The sequence below is a fragment of the Staurois parvus genome, unplaced genomic scaffold (genome assembly GCF_062004578.1).
Source record: "Staurois parvus isolate SC_StPar_1 unplaced genomic scaffold, SC_StPar_1.0 ptg000449l, whole genome shotgun sequence".
NCBI lineage: Eukaryota > Metazoa > Chordata > Amphibia > Anura > Ranidae > Staurois > Staurois parvus.
Genome location: NW_028318245.1, coordinates 2,168,070 through 2,184,937, shown reverse-complemented (window position 1 = coordinate 2,184,937; position 16,868 = coordinate 2,168,070). Strand labels below are relative to the sequence as shown.

At 43.7% G+C, this 16,868-nt stretch overlaps 2 protein-coding genes and 1 long non-coding RNA gene across 5 annotated transcripts in view; 2 read left to right on the top strand and 1 right to left on the bottom strand.

The window, feature by feature from the left end:
• The window catches only part of LOC149453282 (uncharacterized), a 70,338-nt gene that overhangs the window by 14,482 nt on the left and 38,988 nt on the right, over positions 1–16,868 (top strand). Inside the window, exons 4-5 of the mRNA XM_089688621.1 lie at positions 2,234–2,396; positions 8,253–8,356. Of these exons, the coding sequence (XP_089544747.1) occupies positions 2,234–2,396; positions 8,253–8,356 (267 nt within the window). The remainder of the gene's footprint in view (positions 1–2,233; positions 2,397–8,252; positions 8,357–16,868) is intronic.
• Positions 579–6,040, bottom strand: LOC149453285 (uncharacterized). The gene is made up of 2 exons (XR_016314722.1): positions 5,278–6,040; positions 579–2,404 (listed from the first exon to the last, which is right to left on the bottom strand). It is a non-coding gene; the product is annotated as an uncharacterized LOC149453285 (long non-coding RNA).
• LOC149453284 (uncharacterized) lies at positions 6,992–16,292 on the top strand. 3 transcript variants are annotated; one of them, XM_089688434.1, is made up of 9 exons: positions 6,992–7,037; positions 8,203–8,356; positions 8,464–8,536; positions 8,653–8,852; positions 10,087–10,143; positions 10,822–10,966; positions 11,131–11,228; positions 12,054–12,195; positions 14,817–16,292. In XM_089688434.1, the coding sequence occupies exons 3-9, from the start codon at positions 8,503–8,505 to the stop codon at positions 15,818–15,820; spliced, it is 1,680 nt and encodes a 559-aa protein (XP_089544560.1). In that variant the 5' UTR covers positions 6,992–7,037; positions 8,203–8,356; positions 8,464–8,502; the 3' UTR covers positions 15,821–16,292. The 3 variants fall into 3 exon arrangements, with proteins under 3 accessions (XP_089544560.1, XP_089544561.1, XP_089544562.1); XM_089688435.1 differs by lacking the exon at positions 6,992–7,037 and adding an exon at positions 7,083–8,005; XM_089688436.1 differs by lacking the exons at positions 6,992–7,037; positions 8,203–8,356; positions 8,653–8,852.

Here is a 16,868-nt window from a genome sequence, read left to right as displayed (position 1 = left end):
CTAACAGGAAAGAGTCTACAAAGTAGACGCTTTTCAGTGAGTTTGCTAGACGCCTTTCAGAAGACTGACAGCTCTTGATTGATTTAATTGAGTCTGCCTGAATGTTCAGTGTCTGCTGGTAGACTCAATTCTTAGTAAATCAGGGCCAGAGAGTCTAGAACAGGGGTTCTCAACCTGCAGAACCTCAGGACCCACAGTTGCCCTCGGTCATTAAAGTGTTATAAACCCCTTGGCGCTGAGCGTATGCAAATTAGTGGCCCCAAAGAGCTGGGCGTTTTTCTGTGGGGGCCGCTAATTTGCATACCTGTCTTTGTGCTGGGAGTGCGCAGCACGCTCACTCCCAGCACAAGAACTGGGGTGTCACTGAGAGGTGGATCCACCACACCATGACACCACCAGCCTGAACCATTGATACAAGGCAGGATGGATCCACCACACCATGACACCACCACCACCAGTCTGTGAAAGGTTGTCGATAGCCCCTGGCTATCAGTCTTTATAGTCGGTTTCAGGTACGGACGCGTCGGGGAGATTGACTTCATCTCAGAAGAGAAAGACAACAGACATACACTCAGTGATAGGTAAAATCAATCTCTCAAATTTATTAGCGGGAAGAAAATTAATATAACAGAAAAAAGAAAGGTGGGGGCACAGAGTATCAAAAAGCTGAGTTGTCAGTAATTGATTGGCTGAATACAAAAAGACAAACATTGACGTCAATTCTGAAAAGTGATGAGAAGCGGGGTTTCATTTTCCCAGGAATAAAAGTTTCTAAATTGTTTTAAAACACTTATCTACTACATACAATAGAATCTCGCTAGATACTTGTCAAGGCTATGAACATGACTTTCTCAGGCCTTGAAATCAGTTACAAGTATCCAACAATTATTTTCCCATGGGACAGAAGTATTTGACTTTTAATTATATCATAACAGAAACAGGTGCTGTTAATACAAAGAAATAATTGGATACTATCTCCTCTACCAAGGCTAACCTAACATAGCATATTTTCATTAACTCATTCTGGTTATAATACAAAACAATTAATCAACATGTTAGTACAAAATATAGTGGGGAAAACAAAATGACAGACCTAAAAGACATACATTTCCCTTCAATCCCCTCTTAAAATCATTATTTACATATATGATTTTTATTCTCCCTTATACAACATAGTTCTTTTTCTGCTTCTTTCTATATTTGGCTAGATAACTGTGGTACTCTTTAGGTTTTGGGTTCAGTGGGGCAGTTTGTTCTTAGATCTCTTCTTCATACATAGTTATACCTATTCCTTTGTTCATAAGCTTTTTAATGTATGGGAGAATGCAGCAAACCACAAAACCTATGGTAATCAATATAATCAGGATAATAATAGCAAGCTGCACTAGTGTGTTTCCAGCTAGTGAACCACCCAAAATACTGATCCCAAGAGTTTTCTAAACCGGAATTCTTCTTAAACTCTATAGACAAGTCTTCGAATTTCTTTATGACTAATGTGACTTTGCCATTTGGGCCTGTGTTGTTTAGGATATAAATGCAACAAATGTCCACCATGTCTATGTATTTTGCATGTACCACTCTTCTCAGCTAGGATCATATCTAGGGCCATTCTGTTCTAGAGTGTCATCTGTGGAGTGGCTTCTAATTGTTCAGCAGTTCCCTTTAGGGCATCCCTAGTATAATTAACAAATCTTTGTTGATTGTAATAAATAGAATTTATCCATCAATGTTCTTGTTTACGGTAACAATGAAAAATATAGACTCAAATCCTGCTGCTGCTTGGTTTTTTGGCCTTAAATTTGTCTGGAACCCCTCTTGGTACCCCTATGGCATCTATATATACATGGCTAACAGCATGTGCAGTATAATACATATTACACAACCAGAGTAAGTGGGAGTTATGGGAACATTGTACACTTTGGCAGTAATCAATAATAAAGGTAGCAACCTCAGTATTTGATGAATTATACCACAATATGGTGTGGCCTGAGTCCTGTATTATCACCACTTCACCATGGCTAGGTGCCAACAAAATCAGTATGATCAGGAGAAAGTGGCAGAACCATGGTCCAAAATTTGGGAAGCAGTTCATCTTCTTCAGGGTCAGGGTTTTCTACCCCCGTTAGTACCCCCTTTTTCCTTGATTGTCCTGTTCGAGGTCAGGGCTTTCTGCCCCCGTTAGTACCTCCTTTCCTTTTTTTCTTGGGTCTGGTCCTGGGCCTTTCTCGACCAGCTTCGCTCTGGAAGCATAGATCCAGATGGAACTATGTTCAGTGAGAACTGCTGTTCTGGTTACTGCTACGACCGTAGTTTCTGGTCCATAGACGAAATCCTGCTGTTTCTTGTTTCTCGTCAGCTGTTTCACCACAATACGATCTCCGGCCTGGAACGTGTAGGTATTTTCCTGTAAAAAAAACGGAAACTTGCGGATAACATCGTTCTCTTTTTGTGGGATAGATTTCTGGCCATCGGGAAAACACATCTGTGACCAAACAAGCTGGTTGTTGTCCTCCCTTTGTTTGGGGTATGTGTGTAAAATCAATTTGAAGATGTTTAAAAAGTGTTGTGGGGTAAGGCAGGTGTTGATGCATGGCTTCATTTGGGTTGTTTGGGTTACTCCTGATACATGTGATGTATCTTTTCACATAATCTTGTACTAACTCCACCATTCCTGTGATATAGAAATCTTTTTGGAGTTGTTTTAGGGTTGCCTTCCATCCTATATGTCCTATCCTATGGTATTGTGCAATGTATATCGGGGCGCTACACCGTGGGATGCATGGTTTCCCCTCTTTGCAGATTAATCCAGTCTTTGGATTCTTCTGTAAAATAGGGTAGCACCAGTCTTCAAGCTCCTTTGTGGAAACTGACTGCTACAAAGTTGTGATCAATTAAAAATCATCTGGGAGGATGGGGCATAAAGTGGGCATCTGCAGTAAAGCAAATTATTATTGAGCTACCTTTTTTGCTTCATAATCTGCTAGAGCGTTACCTTTTGTTATATCATCGTCCCCTTTGGTATGTGCTCTGCAGTATATGACAGCAAGTTCCTTGGGAAGTGTGAGAACCTTGAGCAAATTGGCTAATAGTTGGGAATGGGCAATCTTTTTCCCATCAGCTCCTATGTAGCCTCTGAGAAACCATAATACACCATGGTCATACACTGTTCCATAGGCATATTTAGAATCCGTGTAAATAGTGACAAACTGATCTTTGTACAGTTCACATGCTTTAGTGAAAGCAATCAATTCAGCAGCCTGGGCTGATTGAAAAAGGGATTTGTCATTTGGCCTAGTGCAGGAGCCATCTATGAAAAAAACATCAGCATTTGGGATTGGAATCTTTAATAAATCTAGTCTGGGTGAAATATTAGCCTCAATGGATTTGAGGCAGTCATAAACCTCGGGTCCTAGATCATTTGACAATTTGAGACCCAACAGTGCGTTTAGGATCATTGCTGGACCTGAGTTGTTTCCGCTATACTTGATATGCAACATGGGGTTGCTCATCAAGATAACCTCATATCCGCTGAATCATTGGGAGAACATGTGCTGAGTGTGTATATTTCTTAGTAAAATAGCTACATTATGTGTAGTGTGCAATATCATAGGGTGTCCTAAGGTGAATGACATAGACATCTCCACAGTCATAACATAAAATGCCAACACTTTGAGACACGCAGGCATGCCTTGGACCTGAACTGGCACCATTTTTGAGAAAAAAAACTACAGGGCGAAGTCTGCCTCCGTGCTCCTGGGCGAGTACACCAGCCATGGTCTTACAATTGTCCCTTGCATACACATGAAACATTTTTACATAATCAGGAAGGCTAAGGCCTGGGGCAGTTACCATTACATTTTTCAAATACACATATGCATCAACCATGTCATCTGACCACTTAACAATTTCTGACATTTGCTGGGTTGTGACTTGTCATAATAGGAACAGTCAGGTATCCACTGGCGGCAGTAACCAATGGCTCCAAGAAAGGAGAGCATGTCTTTCTTGGTTTGTGGGCAGGCAAGATTCAGGAGAGCCACAGCTCTCTTTGGACTGACTTTCCTTTCCTCCTTTAGTAAACACAAAACCAAGATATTCAACACTTGTTTTACACCATTGTAGTTTTTTCTTTGACACTTTGTATTCACTTTCAAAAAAACATGTCAACAAACTCTCCCCATCCCTCAGGCCGGCCCCCTTAGTGAGACTGCAGAGACAGATGACATCTGCGTACTGCAGCAGGACTGACCCATAGTCCAGTGTCCACTCCCTCAGAGTGACCTGGAGAACAGTTGAGTAGACTACAAAAAAATCTACAAAAAACCCCGAGGCATTAAACAGAAACCAAAAATGGGCTGTGTCTCTGCGTCAACAAGGACGCTAAAAAATGCATTTGCTAAATCAATTACTAAAAAACATTCAGCATCAGACGGTATGGCTGTAAAAAAAAACGGAATGTCAAACACCAACAGAACAATGTTTTGTAACACAGTCAATGTCCTCTATTTCCAAACATGTAATTATTAATGTGTCTCCTACAGTGAGAAATGGATATTGCTTGGACTGTGTCGTCCACCTTATGTCTGGTTCTACCTGCCTGTCCGGGACTGAAAATTTTATCTATTCCTGCTTTATTTGCCAAGTCTACTAATAGGGACCCTGATATCTCTTTTAATCCTTCAGCAGAAAAGTTTCCTCATTCTGTGTGGAATCAGGAATTCCTTGGGTGGGGGTTCAAGTTAGTCTTCCACAGCGTCCTGGACTGGGACGGGGGATGAGGCTGTGGGTTGGATTTGCTGCTGCGCTGCAATAAAAAAAATCACGTCCTCTTTGGAGAAGGAGGGATATATTCTGACAGTACGGAGCTGACAGTACAGAGCGGGTCTAGTGACACATAACCACTTATCACTCTCAACAAAAGACAGACAATAAGAACTTAAATATTGACTCTATTTCAATAACTTCAACCCGTTCACTTACCAACCGGGTTCACTTTTTTGCATAAACAAATTATCTTATACTCTATGCATTTGATAGTAGAAGCAAAGAAAAGAAAGTTGGTTACCCTCAACAGACTAGTTAAGACTCTGTAATTAACCTAGACCCCGTCTAGGTATTTGAAATGTAGACCCCGTCTACATAAATCACCTTTCCTTATCTGAGTCTCCCGAGACTCAATGAAGTATTCCCAGAATACTCCTGTCACAGTTCAGAGATCGAGAGTTAAGTCAGAGCCCACGGACAGCCGGACAGACAGACAGATTTTGTTTATCTTACCGGGTGACCGCAAACGGGTTGACCTCTCGATCTCGGTGGGACCTCCAATTGAAAGGTTGTCGATAGCCCCTGGCTATCAGTCTTTATAGTCGGTTTCAGGTACGGACGCGTCGGGGAGATTGACTTCATCTCAGAAGAGAAAGACAACAGACATACACTCAGTGATAGGTAAAATCAATCTCTCAAGTTTATTAGCGGGAAGAAAATTAATATAACAGAAAAAAGAAAGGTGGGGGCACAGAGTATCAAAAAGCTGAGTTGTCAGTAATTGATTGGCTGAATACAAAAAGACAAACATTGACGTCAATTCTGAAAAGTGATGAGAAGCGGGGTTTCATTTTCCCAGGAATAAAAGTTTCTAAATTGTTTTAAAACACTTATCTACTACATACAATAGAATCTTGCTAGATACTTGTCAAGGCTATGAACATGACTTTCTCAGGCCTTGAAATCAGTTACAAGTATCCAACAATTATTTTCCCATAGGACAGAAGTATTTGACTTTTAATTATATCATAACAGAAACAGGTGCTGTTAATACAAAGAAATAATTGGATACTATCTCCTCTACCAAGGCTAACCTAACATAGCATATTTTCATTAACTCATTCTGGGTATAATACAAAACAATTAATCAACATGTTAGTACAAAATATAGTGGGGAAAACAAAATGACAGACCTAAAAGACATACATTTCCCTTCAGTCTGAACCATTGATACAAGGCAGGATAGATCCATGCTTTCATGTTGTTTACACCAAATTCTGACCCTACCACCTGAATGTCAAAGCTAAAATCCAGACTCATCAGACCAGAGAATATTTTTCCAATCTTTTATTGTCCAGTTTTGGTGAGTCTGTGCGAATTGTAGCCTCTGTTTCCTGTTCTTAGCTGACAGGAGTGGCACCCAGTGTGGTCTTCTGCTGCTGTAGCCCATCTGCTTCAAGGTTGGACGTGTTGTGCGTTCAGAGATGGTATTCTGCAAACCTTGGGTGTAACAAGGGGTTATTGGAGTTACTGTTGTCTTTCTATCATCTCCAACCTGTCTGCCTATTCTCCTCTGACACCAACAAGGCATTTTCCTCCACACAACTGCCATTCACTGGATGGTTTCTCTTTTTCGGACCATTCACTGTAAACCCTAGAGGTGGTTGGGCGGTAAAATCCCAGTTGATCAGCAGTTTTTGAAATACTCAGATCAGCCCATCTGTCATCAACAACCATGCCACGATCAAAGTCACTTAAATCCCCTTTCTTCCCCATTCTGATGCTCAATTTGAACATCAGAAAGTCGTCTTCACCATGTCTAGATGCCTAAATGCATTGAGTTGCTGCCATTTGATTGGCTAAATAGCAATTTGTGTGACCAAACTATTGAACAGGCAGCCCTCATAAAGTGGCCGGTGAGTGTACAAGCACCAGGAGAGCATTCGAACTCCATGCGGGTAGTGTCGTGGCTGCGATTCAAACCTGAGGACCCTTTACTGTTGAGCTTCATAAATGTTTAGTGATAGAACACTATAAAACATCATTGCTGATTTCACAGCTGAAGTATAACAAGAAAAATAATGTATGGAACAATGCACCATGGGGACGTGCTGCAAGTTCTTACATACAACATAGCTTGCAAATTTTTTTTTTTCCGATTACCCACAAGATGGCAATCTAACTCACTGCGAGTGGACCGCAAGGACAGGAAGTGATGTCAGATACAGACAGGAAGTAGAGAGGAGACATTGCTGCATCTGGCAACAGAAGAGGTAATAAGAAATTATTTTCTATTTAGAATAGAGCCATTTATCCAACCGTCCATCCATGGTTTATAGACCGGATACGTCCTAAATATAGAACCATTTATCCAACCGTCCATCCAGAGCCTCTGGTTTATAGACCGGATACGTCCTAAATATACAACCATTTATCCAACCGTCCATCCAGAGCCTCTGGTTTATAGACCGGATACGTCCTAAATATAGAGCCATTTATCCAACCGTCCATCCAGAGCCTCTGGTTTATAGACCGGATACGTCCTAAATATAGAACCATTTATCCAACCGTCCATCCAGAGCCTCTGGTTTATAGACCGGATACGTCCTAAATATACAACCATTTATCCAACCGTCCATCCAGAGCCTCTGGTTTATAGACCGGATACGTCCTAAATATAGAGCCATTTATCCAACCGTCCATCCAGAGCCTCTGGTTTATAGACCGGATACGTCCTAAATATAGAACCATTTATCCAACCACATCCAGAGCCTCTGGTTTATAGACCGGATACATCCTATATATAGAACCATTTATCCAACCGTCCATCCAGAGCCTCTGGTTCATAGACTGGATACATGCTAAATATAGAGCCATTTATCCAACCGTCCATCCGGAGCCTCTGGTTTATAGACCGGATACGTCCTAAATATAGAACCATTTATCCTACCGTCCATCCAGAGCCTCTGGTTTATAGACCAGATACGTCCTAAATATAGAACCATTTATCCAACTGTCCATGCAGTCTATTGCACTTGAAGGGTGATCTCTGGTTTTCTTTCATATCATTGAAAACTGAGGCCTGTAATATAGTAAAACAAGAGGTCCAAGAGAGACACAGATCGGAGTGTCTTGTTTAGATCACATGACCAAATCAATAAGGATACAAAAAGACCAAATCCAAGTGGCTGAAAAAATATTGGGCCTCAGCCTGAAGATCATCTACCTGCTGACCGGAGAGGTGAGGAGGATTCTGGGAGGTCACATGACATCACTCTTATATCTTTTAATAAAACACAGACCTGACCGGAGAGGCGAGGAGGATTCTGGGAGGTCACATGACATCACTCTTATATCTTTTAATAAAACACAGACCTGACCGGAGAGGTGAGGAGGATTCTGGGAGGTCTTTAATGATAAAATTCTCTCTTTACTCAGGATTATAAAGTAGTGAAGAAAATATCTGGTGATCCATTAACACCCAACAGCTGTCAAAGTGGGGAGTCACCCATCACAGTGCCTGACATGTAAGGGTAAAAAGAAGAAGAATCTAGAAGTCATCAAGAAGATGATGGAGCTGCTAACAAGAGAGGTGAGTAGTGCCGGGAATTCTGGGAAATCACCAAGTAACAGACAAGAGTTGTGCCCGGATAGTGACTGTATCATAGTATGTGTCAGAATGCCACTGTCTCTCTGCAGAAGCATTAAGAAGGACACAAGGACCTCTACAAGGACGTCATGATGGACAATCAGCCGCCCCTCACATCACCGGGTAAGAGGAGACTTTATTGGAAAGGAGAGAGCAGTACGGAGGGTCCACCTAGATCCCCCATCATCTGATAAACACATAGAAACAATGGATTCAGTCAGTGTGTGTGTTTCCTACAGATGGATCCAGTCATGGGAACCCACCAGAGAGATGTCCCCGTCCTCTGTATTCCTGGGCTTGCACACGGGAAGGTCACACCATTCCTCACCATCATCAGGTAGATGGATCCAGTAATGGGAACCCACCAGAGAGATGTTCCCGTCCTCTGTATTCTCGGGCTTCCACACAGGAAGGTCACACCATCCCTCACCATCATCAGGTAGATGGATCCAGTAATGGAAACCCACCAGAGAGATGTCCCCGTCCTTTGTATTCCTGGGATTCCACACAGGAAGATCACACCATCCCTCACCATCATCAGGTAGATGGATCCAGTAATGGGAACCCAGCAGAGAGATGTGTCCGTCCTCTGTATTCCTGGGCTTGCACACGGGAAGGTCACACCATTCCTCACCATCATCAGGTAGATGGATCCAGTAATGGGAACCCAGCAGAGAGATGTCCCCGTCCTCTGTATTCCTGGGCTTGCACACGGGAAGGTCACACCATTCCTCACCATCATCAGGTAGATGGATCCAGTAATGGGAACCCACCAGATAGATGTCCCCGTCCTCTGTATTCTCGGGCTTCCACACAGGAAAATCACACCATCCCTCACCATCATCAGGTAGATGGATCCAGTAATGGGAACCCAGCAGAGAGATGTGTCCGTCCTCTGTATTCCTGGGCTTGCACACGGGAAGGTCACACCATTCCTCACCATCATCAGGTAGATGGATCCAGTAATGGGAACCCAGCAGAGAGATGTCCCCGTCCTCTGTATTCCTGGGCTTGCACACGGGAAGGTCACACCATTCCTCACCATCATCAGGTAGATGGATCCAGTAATGGGAACCCACCAGATAGATGTCCCCGTCCTCTGTATTCTCGGGCTTCCACACAGGAAAATCACACCATCCCTCACCATCATCAGGTAGATGGATCCAGTAATGGGAACCCAGCAGAGAGATGTCCCCGTCCTCTGTATTCCTGGGCTTGCACACAGGAAGGTCACACCATTCCTCACCATCATCAGGTAGATGGATCCAGTAATGGGAACCCACCAGAGAGATGTCCCCGTCCTCTGTATTCTTGGGCTTCCACACAGGAAGATCACACCATCCCCCACCATCATCAGGTAGATGGATCCAGTAATGGGAACGCACCAGAGAGATGTTCCCGTCCTCTGTATTCTCGGGCTTCCACACAGGAAGATCACACCATCCCTCACCATCATCAGGTAGATGGACCCAGTAATGGGAACCCACCAGAGAGATGTCCCCGTTCTCTGTATTCCTGGGCTTTCATACAGGAAGGTCACACCATCCCTCACCATCATCAAGTAGGTGGAACTGAACATTTAGACCTAAATTGTGTTCTGTACTATAAGATGAAATTCCCCTGGGTAATCTCTTGTTCTTTTTTAAATATATTCTACCATCTTTGGGGTTTAGGGTGAAGAGTTGGAAGACATCAAAGATGAAGAATTAGAGGAAGAAGAAGAGATGTTGGTGAGTGGAGCTCAGCAGTCTATGGAGGAAATACGAAGCTTATCAGATCCAGCATGGGTGGTAGGGTCAGGTAAAGAAGCTGTAGAAGGAGGAGAAGGAGGACAATGTTATAATAATAGGGGTCCCGGGACAGAAAGCACCGGATGTGATGTTAAGATATGCATTACGGTCAGGGGCGGACTGACAACTCATGGGGCCCCCAGGCAATAGGGGATCATGGGGCCCCTGTGTCCTCGCCCACACTCAAACCACACCCAAAAAAGCCTATGAAAGACACCAGGGTCAGTCTGCCCCTGATTACGGTACAATAACACAGATATTCCTTTGGTTCAGTAGTATTACGGATACAGAATTTTATGAAAAAAGAGGTATGGCCATCAAAATTGAATGTTAATACGCTCCTCCATGATTCCTGTCACTCATTTTCCTTCAAGAGCGCAATACTCGCACATGTTATTTCTACTACTCCATAAAGACCGAGTCAACTGGTCTGCGACCCAGAAGGGTGCAAGTTAGAACATGCTTGAGTGCGAATGTCTGCGTGGCTCACCGCCGTAGTGCTACACCACGGGCAAAATTGTCACACCTCCTATATCAATATATTTAAAGTTCTGAGATGGTGTCATGTGATCCCTCCTTTTCGGTTTACAAATCCATTTTATCAACATTGGTGTTTAGGAGGAGGAACTGATAGACATCAAAGTTGAAGATCAAGAAGAAGAAGAAAAAGAGACATTGCTGAGTGGAAATGAAGAGTCTATGGAGGAGGAGGAGAGGATTATGAAAAGTAAACCGGAGGAACCTTCTCTACATATGGACACAAGTAAGTCGTAAACACTAAATGCAGAAACAGTTGAGATTTTAATTTTAGAAATATAAAGTTTGTATTTATATTACAGAGTTACAAAAGATAAATGTCCATCCAATTCATTAAAAAAACAAAGGGAAACAGAAACTGTATTCAGTCAGTGTGTGTTTTTCCTACAGATGGATCCAGTCATGGGAACCCACCAGAGAGATGTCCCCGTCCTCTGTATTCCCAGGATTCCACACTGGAAGATCACACCATCCCTCACCATCATCAGGTAGATGGATCCAGTAATGGGAACCCATCAGAGAGATGTCCCTGTCCTCTGTATTCCCAGGATTCCACACAGGAAGATCACACCATCCCTCACCATCATCAGGTAGATGGATCCAGTAATGGGAACCCATCAGAGAGACATCCCTGTCCTCTGTATTCCCGGGATTCCACACAGAAAGATGGCACCATCCCTCACCATCAGGTAGATGGATCCAGTAATGGGAACCCACCAGAGAGATGTCCCCGTCCTCTGTATTCCCGGGATTCCAAACAGGAAGATCACACCATCCCTCACCATCATCAGGTAGATGGATCCAGCCATGGGAACCTGCCAGAGTGATGTCCCCGTCTTCTGTATTCCCGGGATTCCACACAGGAAGGTCACACCATCCCTCACCATCATCAGGTAGATGGATCCAGTCATGGGAAACCACCAGAGAGATGTCCCCATTCTCTGTATTCCCAGGAATCCACACAGGAAGATCACACCATCCCTCACCATCATCAGGTAGATGGATCCAGTAATGGGAACCCAACCAGAGAGATGTCCCTGTCCTCTGTTTTCACTGGATTCCACACAGGAAGGTCACACCATCCCTCACCATCATCAGGTAGATGGACCCAGTAATGGGAACCCACCAGAGAGATGTCCCCGTTCTCTGTATTCCTGGGATTCCACACAGGAAGGTCACCCCATCCCTACCATCATCAGGTAGGTGGGACTGAGTATGAAGGCCTAAAATTGTATTCTAAGCTTTGAGAGGACATTCTTCTGTATAACTTTGTGTTCCATTTATAAATATATTCTATTATCTTTGGGGTTTAGGCTGAAGATATGAAAGACATCAAAATCGAGATCAAAGAGGAAGAAGAAGAGACGTTGGTGAGTGGAGATCAGCAATCTATGGGGGAGAGAGAGACAACTGTGAAAAGTAAACCGGATGATGCTTCTCTTTATATAGGCACAAGTAAGTAATAATCATAACCCAGAGAAGGGCAGAAAAGCCACAAAATGTAGCCAAATTTTTTTCAGGTTAACAGAATTCCTTCCTGATCCAAAAAGGCAATCAGATAACTAACCAGATCAACATTCTACAATGATTCTTATTAGAAATATTGGAAGCTCTTCCAGTCAGATAGGTCATGTTTCTGCAGAAGACCGTTCCTCATTTCACAGCTGTTACAACAGATAATTCTTTCTATATACAGAGGTGACACCATTTTCTTCCAATTATGCAAACTGTATGCTGGCTTTGTTCATAACAGAGATCTTTACATCCTTCAGTATAGGAATGTATTAGAAACCTTAACTGCAGAGAGCAAGAATGTCATCGATATACCTATCCCACCATTTAATGTTCCCAACTATTGAGGAGGAGATACTGGACACCATATGAAAGGTCCATCTCCATTCCTCAATATAATGTCATGTTCCCAACAAATGAGGAGATACTGGACACCATATGAAAGGTCCATCTCCATTCCTCAATATAATGTCATGTTCCCAACAAATGAGGAGATACTGGACACCATATGAAAGGTCCATCTCCATTCCTCAATATAACGTCATGTTCCCAACAAATGAGGAGGAGATACTGGACACCATATGAAAGATCCCTCTCCATTCCTCAATATAACGTCATGTTCCCAACAAATGAGGAGGAGATACTAGACACCATATGAAAGGTCCATCTCCATTCCTCAATATAACGTCATGTTCCCAACAAATGAGGAGGAGATACTGAACACCATATGGAAGGTCCATCTCCATTCCTCAATATAACGTCATGTTCCCAACAAATGAGGAGGAGATACTGGACACCATATGAAAGGTCCATCTCCATTCCTCAATATAATGTCATGTTCCCAACAAATGAGGAGGAGATACTGGACACCATATGAAAGGTCCATCTCCATTCCTCAATAGAACATCATTTTTCGCCCCTTCCCCCCAAAAAAAATTGTGTTGCCTTTTGTTGATGTCAGCGGCCAGGTGAGCCCCCTATACCTAGTGTATTGACCATCACCGCCTTTCACCATTGAAGGTCCATCTCTGTTGTCATGTTTCCAAGAAATGAGGTGGAGGAAGGTATATCTCTTGTCTTCGCCAAAAATAATGTAGTCAAAGCACAAAGAGTTGTCATGTATGGTTTTCTTGCATTCCATCCTTTATCTGGCTTGTATTCATATTTGTATGTTATAATTGCACACAGTTCCATGAATGGAAAATGGTTTAGTGTTGGATCCACCCATAAGATACACTATATTGCCAAAATTTTGGCCCTGCCCTCCCAATCATGTGATTCAGATGTTCCAATCCCCTCCCAATCATGTGATTCAGATGTTCCAATCCCCTCCCAATCATGTGATTCAGGTGTTCCAATCCCCTCCATGGTCACAGGTGTATACAATCAAGCCCCTAGGCATGCAGACTGCTTCTACAAACATTGGTGAAAGAATGGGTCGCTCTCAGGAGCTCAGTGACTCCAAGCGTGGTCCCGTGATAGGTGGCCACCTGTGCAAGAAGTCCATCCGTGACATTTCCTGGCTACTAAATATTCCACGCTCAACTGTTAGTGGGATTATAACAAAGTGGAAGCAACTGGGAACAACAGCCACTCAGCCACCAAGTGGTAGGCCACGTCACATGACAGGGCGGGGTCAGTGCATGCTGAAGCGCACAGTGCGCAGAAGTCGCCAACTGTCTGCAGAGTTAATAACTAAAGACCTCCAAACTTGGTGTGGCCTTCAGATGAGCCCAACAACAGTGCATAGAGAGCTTCATGGAATGGGTTTCCATGGCCGAGCAGCTGCATCCAAGCCTTCCATCACCAATTGCAATTCAAAGCGTCGGATGCCGTGGTGTAAAGCACACCGCTACTGGACTCTAGAACAGGGGAGACGTGTTCTCTGGAGTGACCAATCATGCTTCTCTGCCTGGCCATCCGATGGACATGTCTGGGTTTGGTGGTGGCCAAGAGAACGGTACTTGCCTGACTGCATTGTGCCAAGTGTAAAGTTTGGTGAAGGGGGATTATGGTGTGGGGTTGTTTTTCAGGGGTTGGGCTTGGCCCCCTAGTTCCAGTGAAGGGAACTCCTAAGGCGACATTTTGGACAACTTTGTGGGAAGAGTTTGGGGATGGCCCCTTCCTGTTCCAACATGACTGCGCACCAGTGCACAAAGCAAGGTCCAAAAAGACATGGAGGAGCCAGTTTGGGGTGGAGGAACTTGACTGTCCTGACCTGAACCCCATAGAACACCTTTGGGATGAATTAGAGCAGAGACTATGAGCCAGGCCTCCTCCCCCAACATCAGTGCCTGACCTGACAAATGTTCTTCTGGAAGAATGGTCCAACCTTCCCATAGACACCCTCCTAAACCTTGTGGACGGCCTTCCCAGAAGAGTTGAAGCTGTTATAGCTGCAAAGGGCGGGGCCAACTCAATATTGAACCCTACAGACTAAGACTGGGGGGGCCATTAAAGGTCATGTGCGTGGAAAGGCCGGCCGGCCGACCGATACTTGGTGCAATATAGTGTATCTGAAGGGATGAAGAATACATTGAATATTAAGGAAGGTTTCCCAACAGGTGGACTCTACGTCCGGAATATCTCGGAGGGTCATCCCGTCTCATCTCCAGATTGTAATACAGAATCCAATGATGTCGCAAAGCAATTTCCAAGAGTAAAGGTCGATCGTCCAAATCTATGGAGAACCAAGGGTCGCTCTCGTCTTCAGGAGTCATCTGATAGATCTCATCCTCAAACTCCAGCTAGATGTCTAAGATCTCACGGTGCGGGAAAATCAACAGATCCATCCAACCCCCAGGCCTCTTCCTTACCCCATGACAGAGTTCACACAGGAGAGAGATCGTTGTCATGTTCGGCACACACACACGAGCGTCCCTATTCATGTTCAGAGTGTGGGAAAGCTTTCACTAAGAAGGCGCACCTTCTTACACACCAGAGAACTCACACGGGTGAGCGTCCTTTCTCCTGCTCGGAGTGCGGGAAATGTTTCAGTCAGAAAGCAAGCCTTCTGGGTCATTTGAGAATTCACACAGGCGAACGACCTTTTTTATGCCCAGAGTGCAGGAAATGTTTTGCCCGGATAGAAGAACTTCACAAACATGAGAAGGTTCACACGGGTGAGCGCCCCTATAGGTGTTCAGAGTGTGGGAAATGTTTCAGTCAGAAAGAAGGACTTACCATTCATCAGAAAATTCACACGGGGGACAGGCCTTATTCATGCTCAGAGTGTGGGAAATGTTTCATTCTCAAACAACACTTACTTATTCACCAGAGAATTCACACGGGTGTGCGTCCCTTTTCATGTTCAGAGTGCGGGAAAAGGTTCTCTATGAAGCAACACTTTCTTATCCATCAGAGAGTTCACACCGGTGAGCGCCCTTATTCATGCCCAGAGTGCGGGACAAGTTTCACTCAGACATCACACCTTCTTAGACACCAGAGAATTCACACGGGTGAGCGTCCTTTTTCATGTTTAGTGTGTGGAAAAAGTTTCACTAATAAAAGAAATTTTCTTAGACACCAGAAACTTCACACAGGGGAGAGTAAGCCATGTCCAGAGTGAGGGGAATGTCTTCTTCAGATAGAAGGACTTGATATTCATCAGAGAATTCACACAGGTGAGCGTCCTTTTTCATGTTCAGAGTGTGGGAAATGTTTCACTAATAATAAATGAAAAAATCGTTCACGAGACTCCATATTCATATTTAGTGTGCGGAAATGTTTCACTAATAAAAAAAAAATCTTAGAGACTTCTGTTCATATTCAGAGTGTGGGAAATGTTTCACTATTAAAAAATCTTGGAGACTCCATATTCATATTTAGTATGTGGGAAATGTTTCACTAATAAAGAAATCTTAGAGACTACTATTCATATTCAATGTGTGGGAAATATTTCACTAATAAAAATAAATCTTAGAGGCTCTTATTCATATTCAGTGTGCGGAAATGTTTCACTAATAAAAATCTTGGAGACTCCATATTCATATTTAAGGTGTGGGAAATGTTTCACTAATAAAAAGAAATCTTTTTCTAGACTCCTATTCATATTCAGTGTACGGGAAATGCTCCACTAATAATGAGGGAAATATTTTGTTCAGTCAGAACTTCATATTCATCGGAAAATTCACACTGGTGAGCGTCTTTTTTCATGTTCAGGGTGTGGGAAATGTTTCACGAATAAAAGAAATCTTCCTAAACACTAAAAATTTCACACAGGAGATCGTCCTTTTTCATGTTCAGAGTGCGGGAAATGTTTCACTAATGAAAGCTCTTCTTAGACATCTCTATTCATGTTCAGAGTGCAGGAAACAGTTCCGCCTCCCTTCCTGCCCGCAACAGTTCCCGCCTCCCTTCCTGCCCGCTACAGTTCCCGCCTCCATTCCTGCCCGCAACAGATCCGCCTCACTTCCTGCTCGCAACAGTTCCTCCTCCCTTCCTGCCTTCAACAGTTCCCATCTCCCTTCCTACTCGCAACAGTTCCTGCCTGCAACAGTTTCCATCTCCCTTCCTCCCGCAACAGTTCCCGCCTCCATTCCTGCCAGCAACAGATCCGCCTCACTTCCTGCTCGCAATAGTGCCGCCTTCCCTTCCTGCCCGCAACGGTTCCTCCT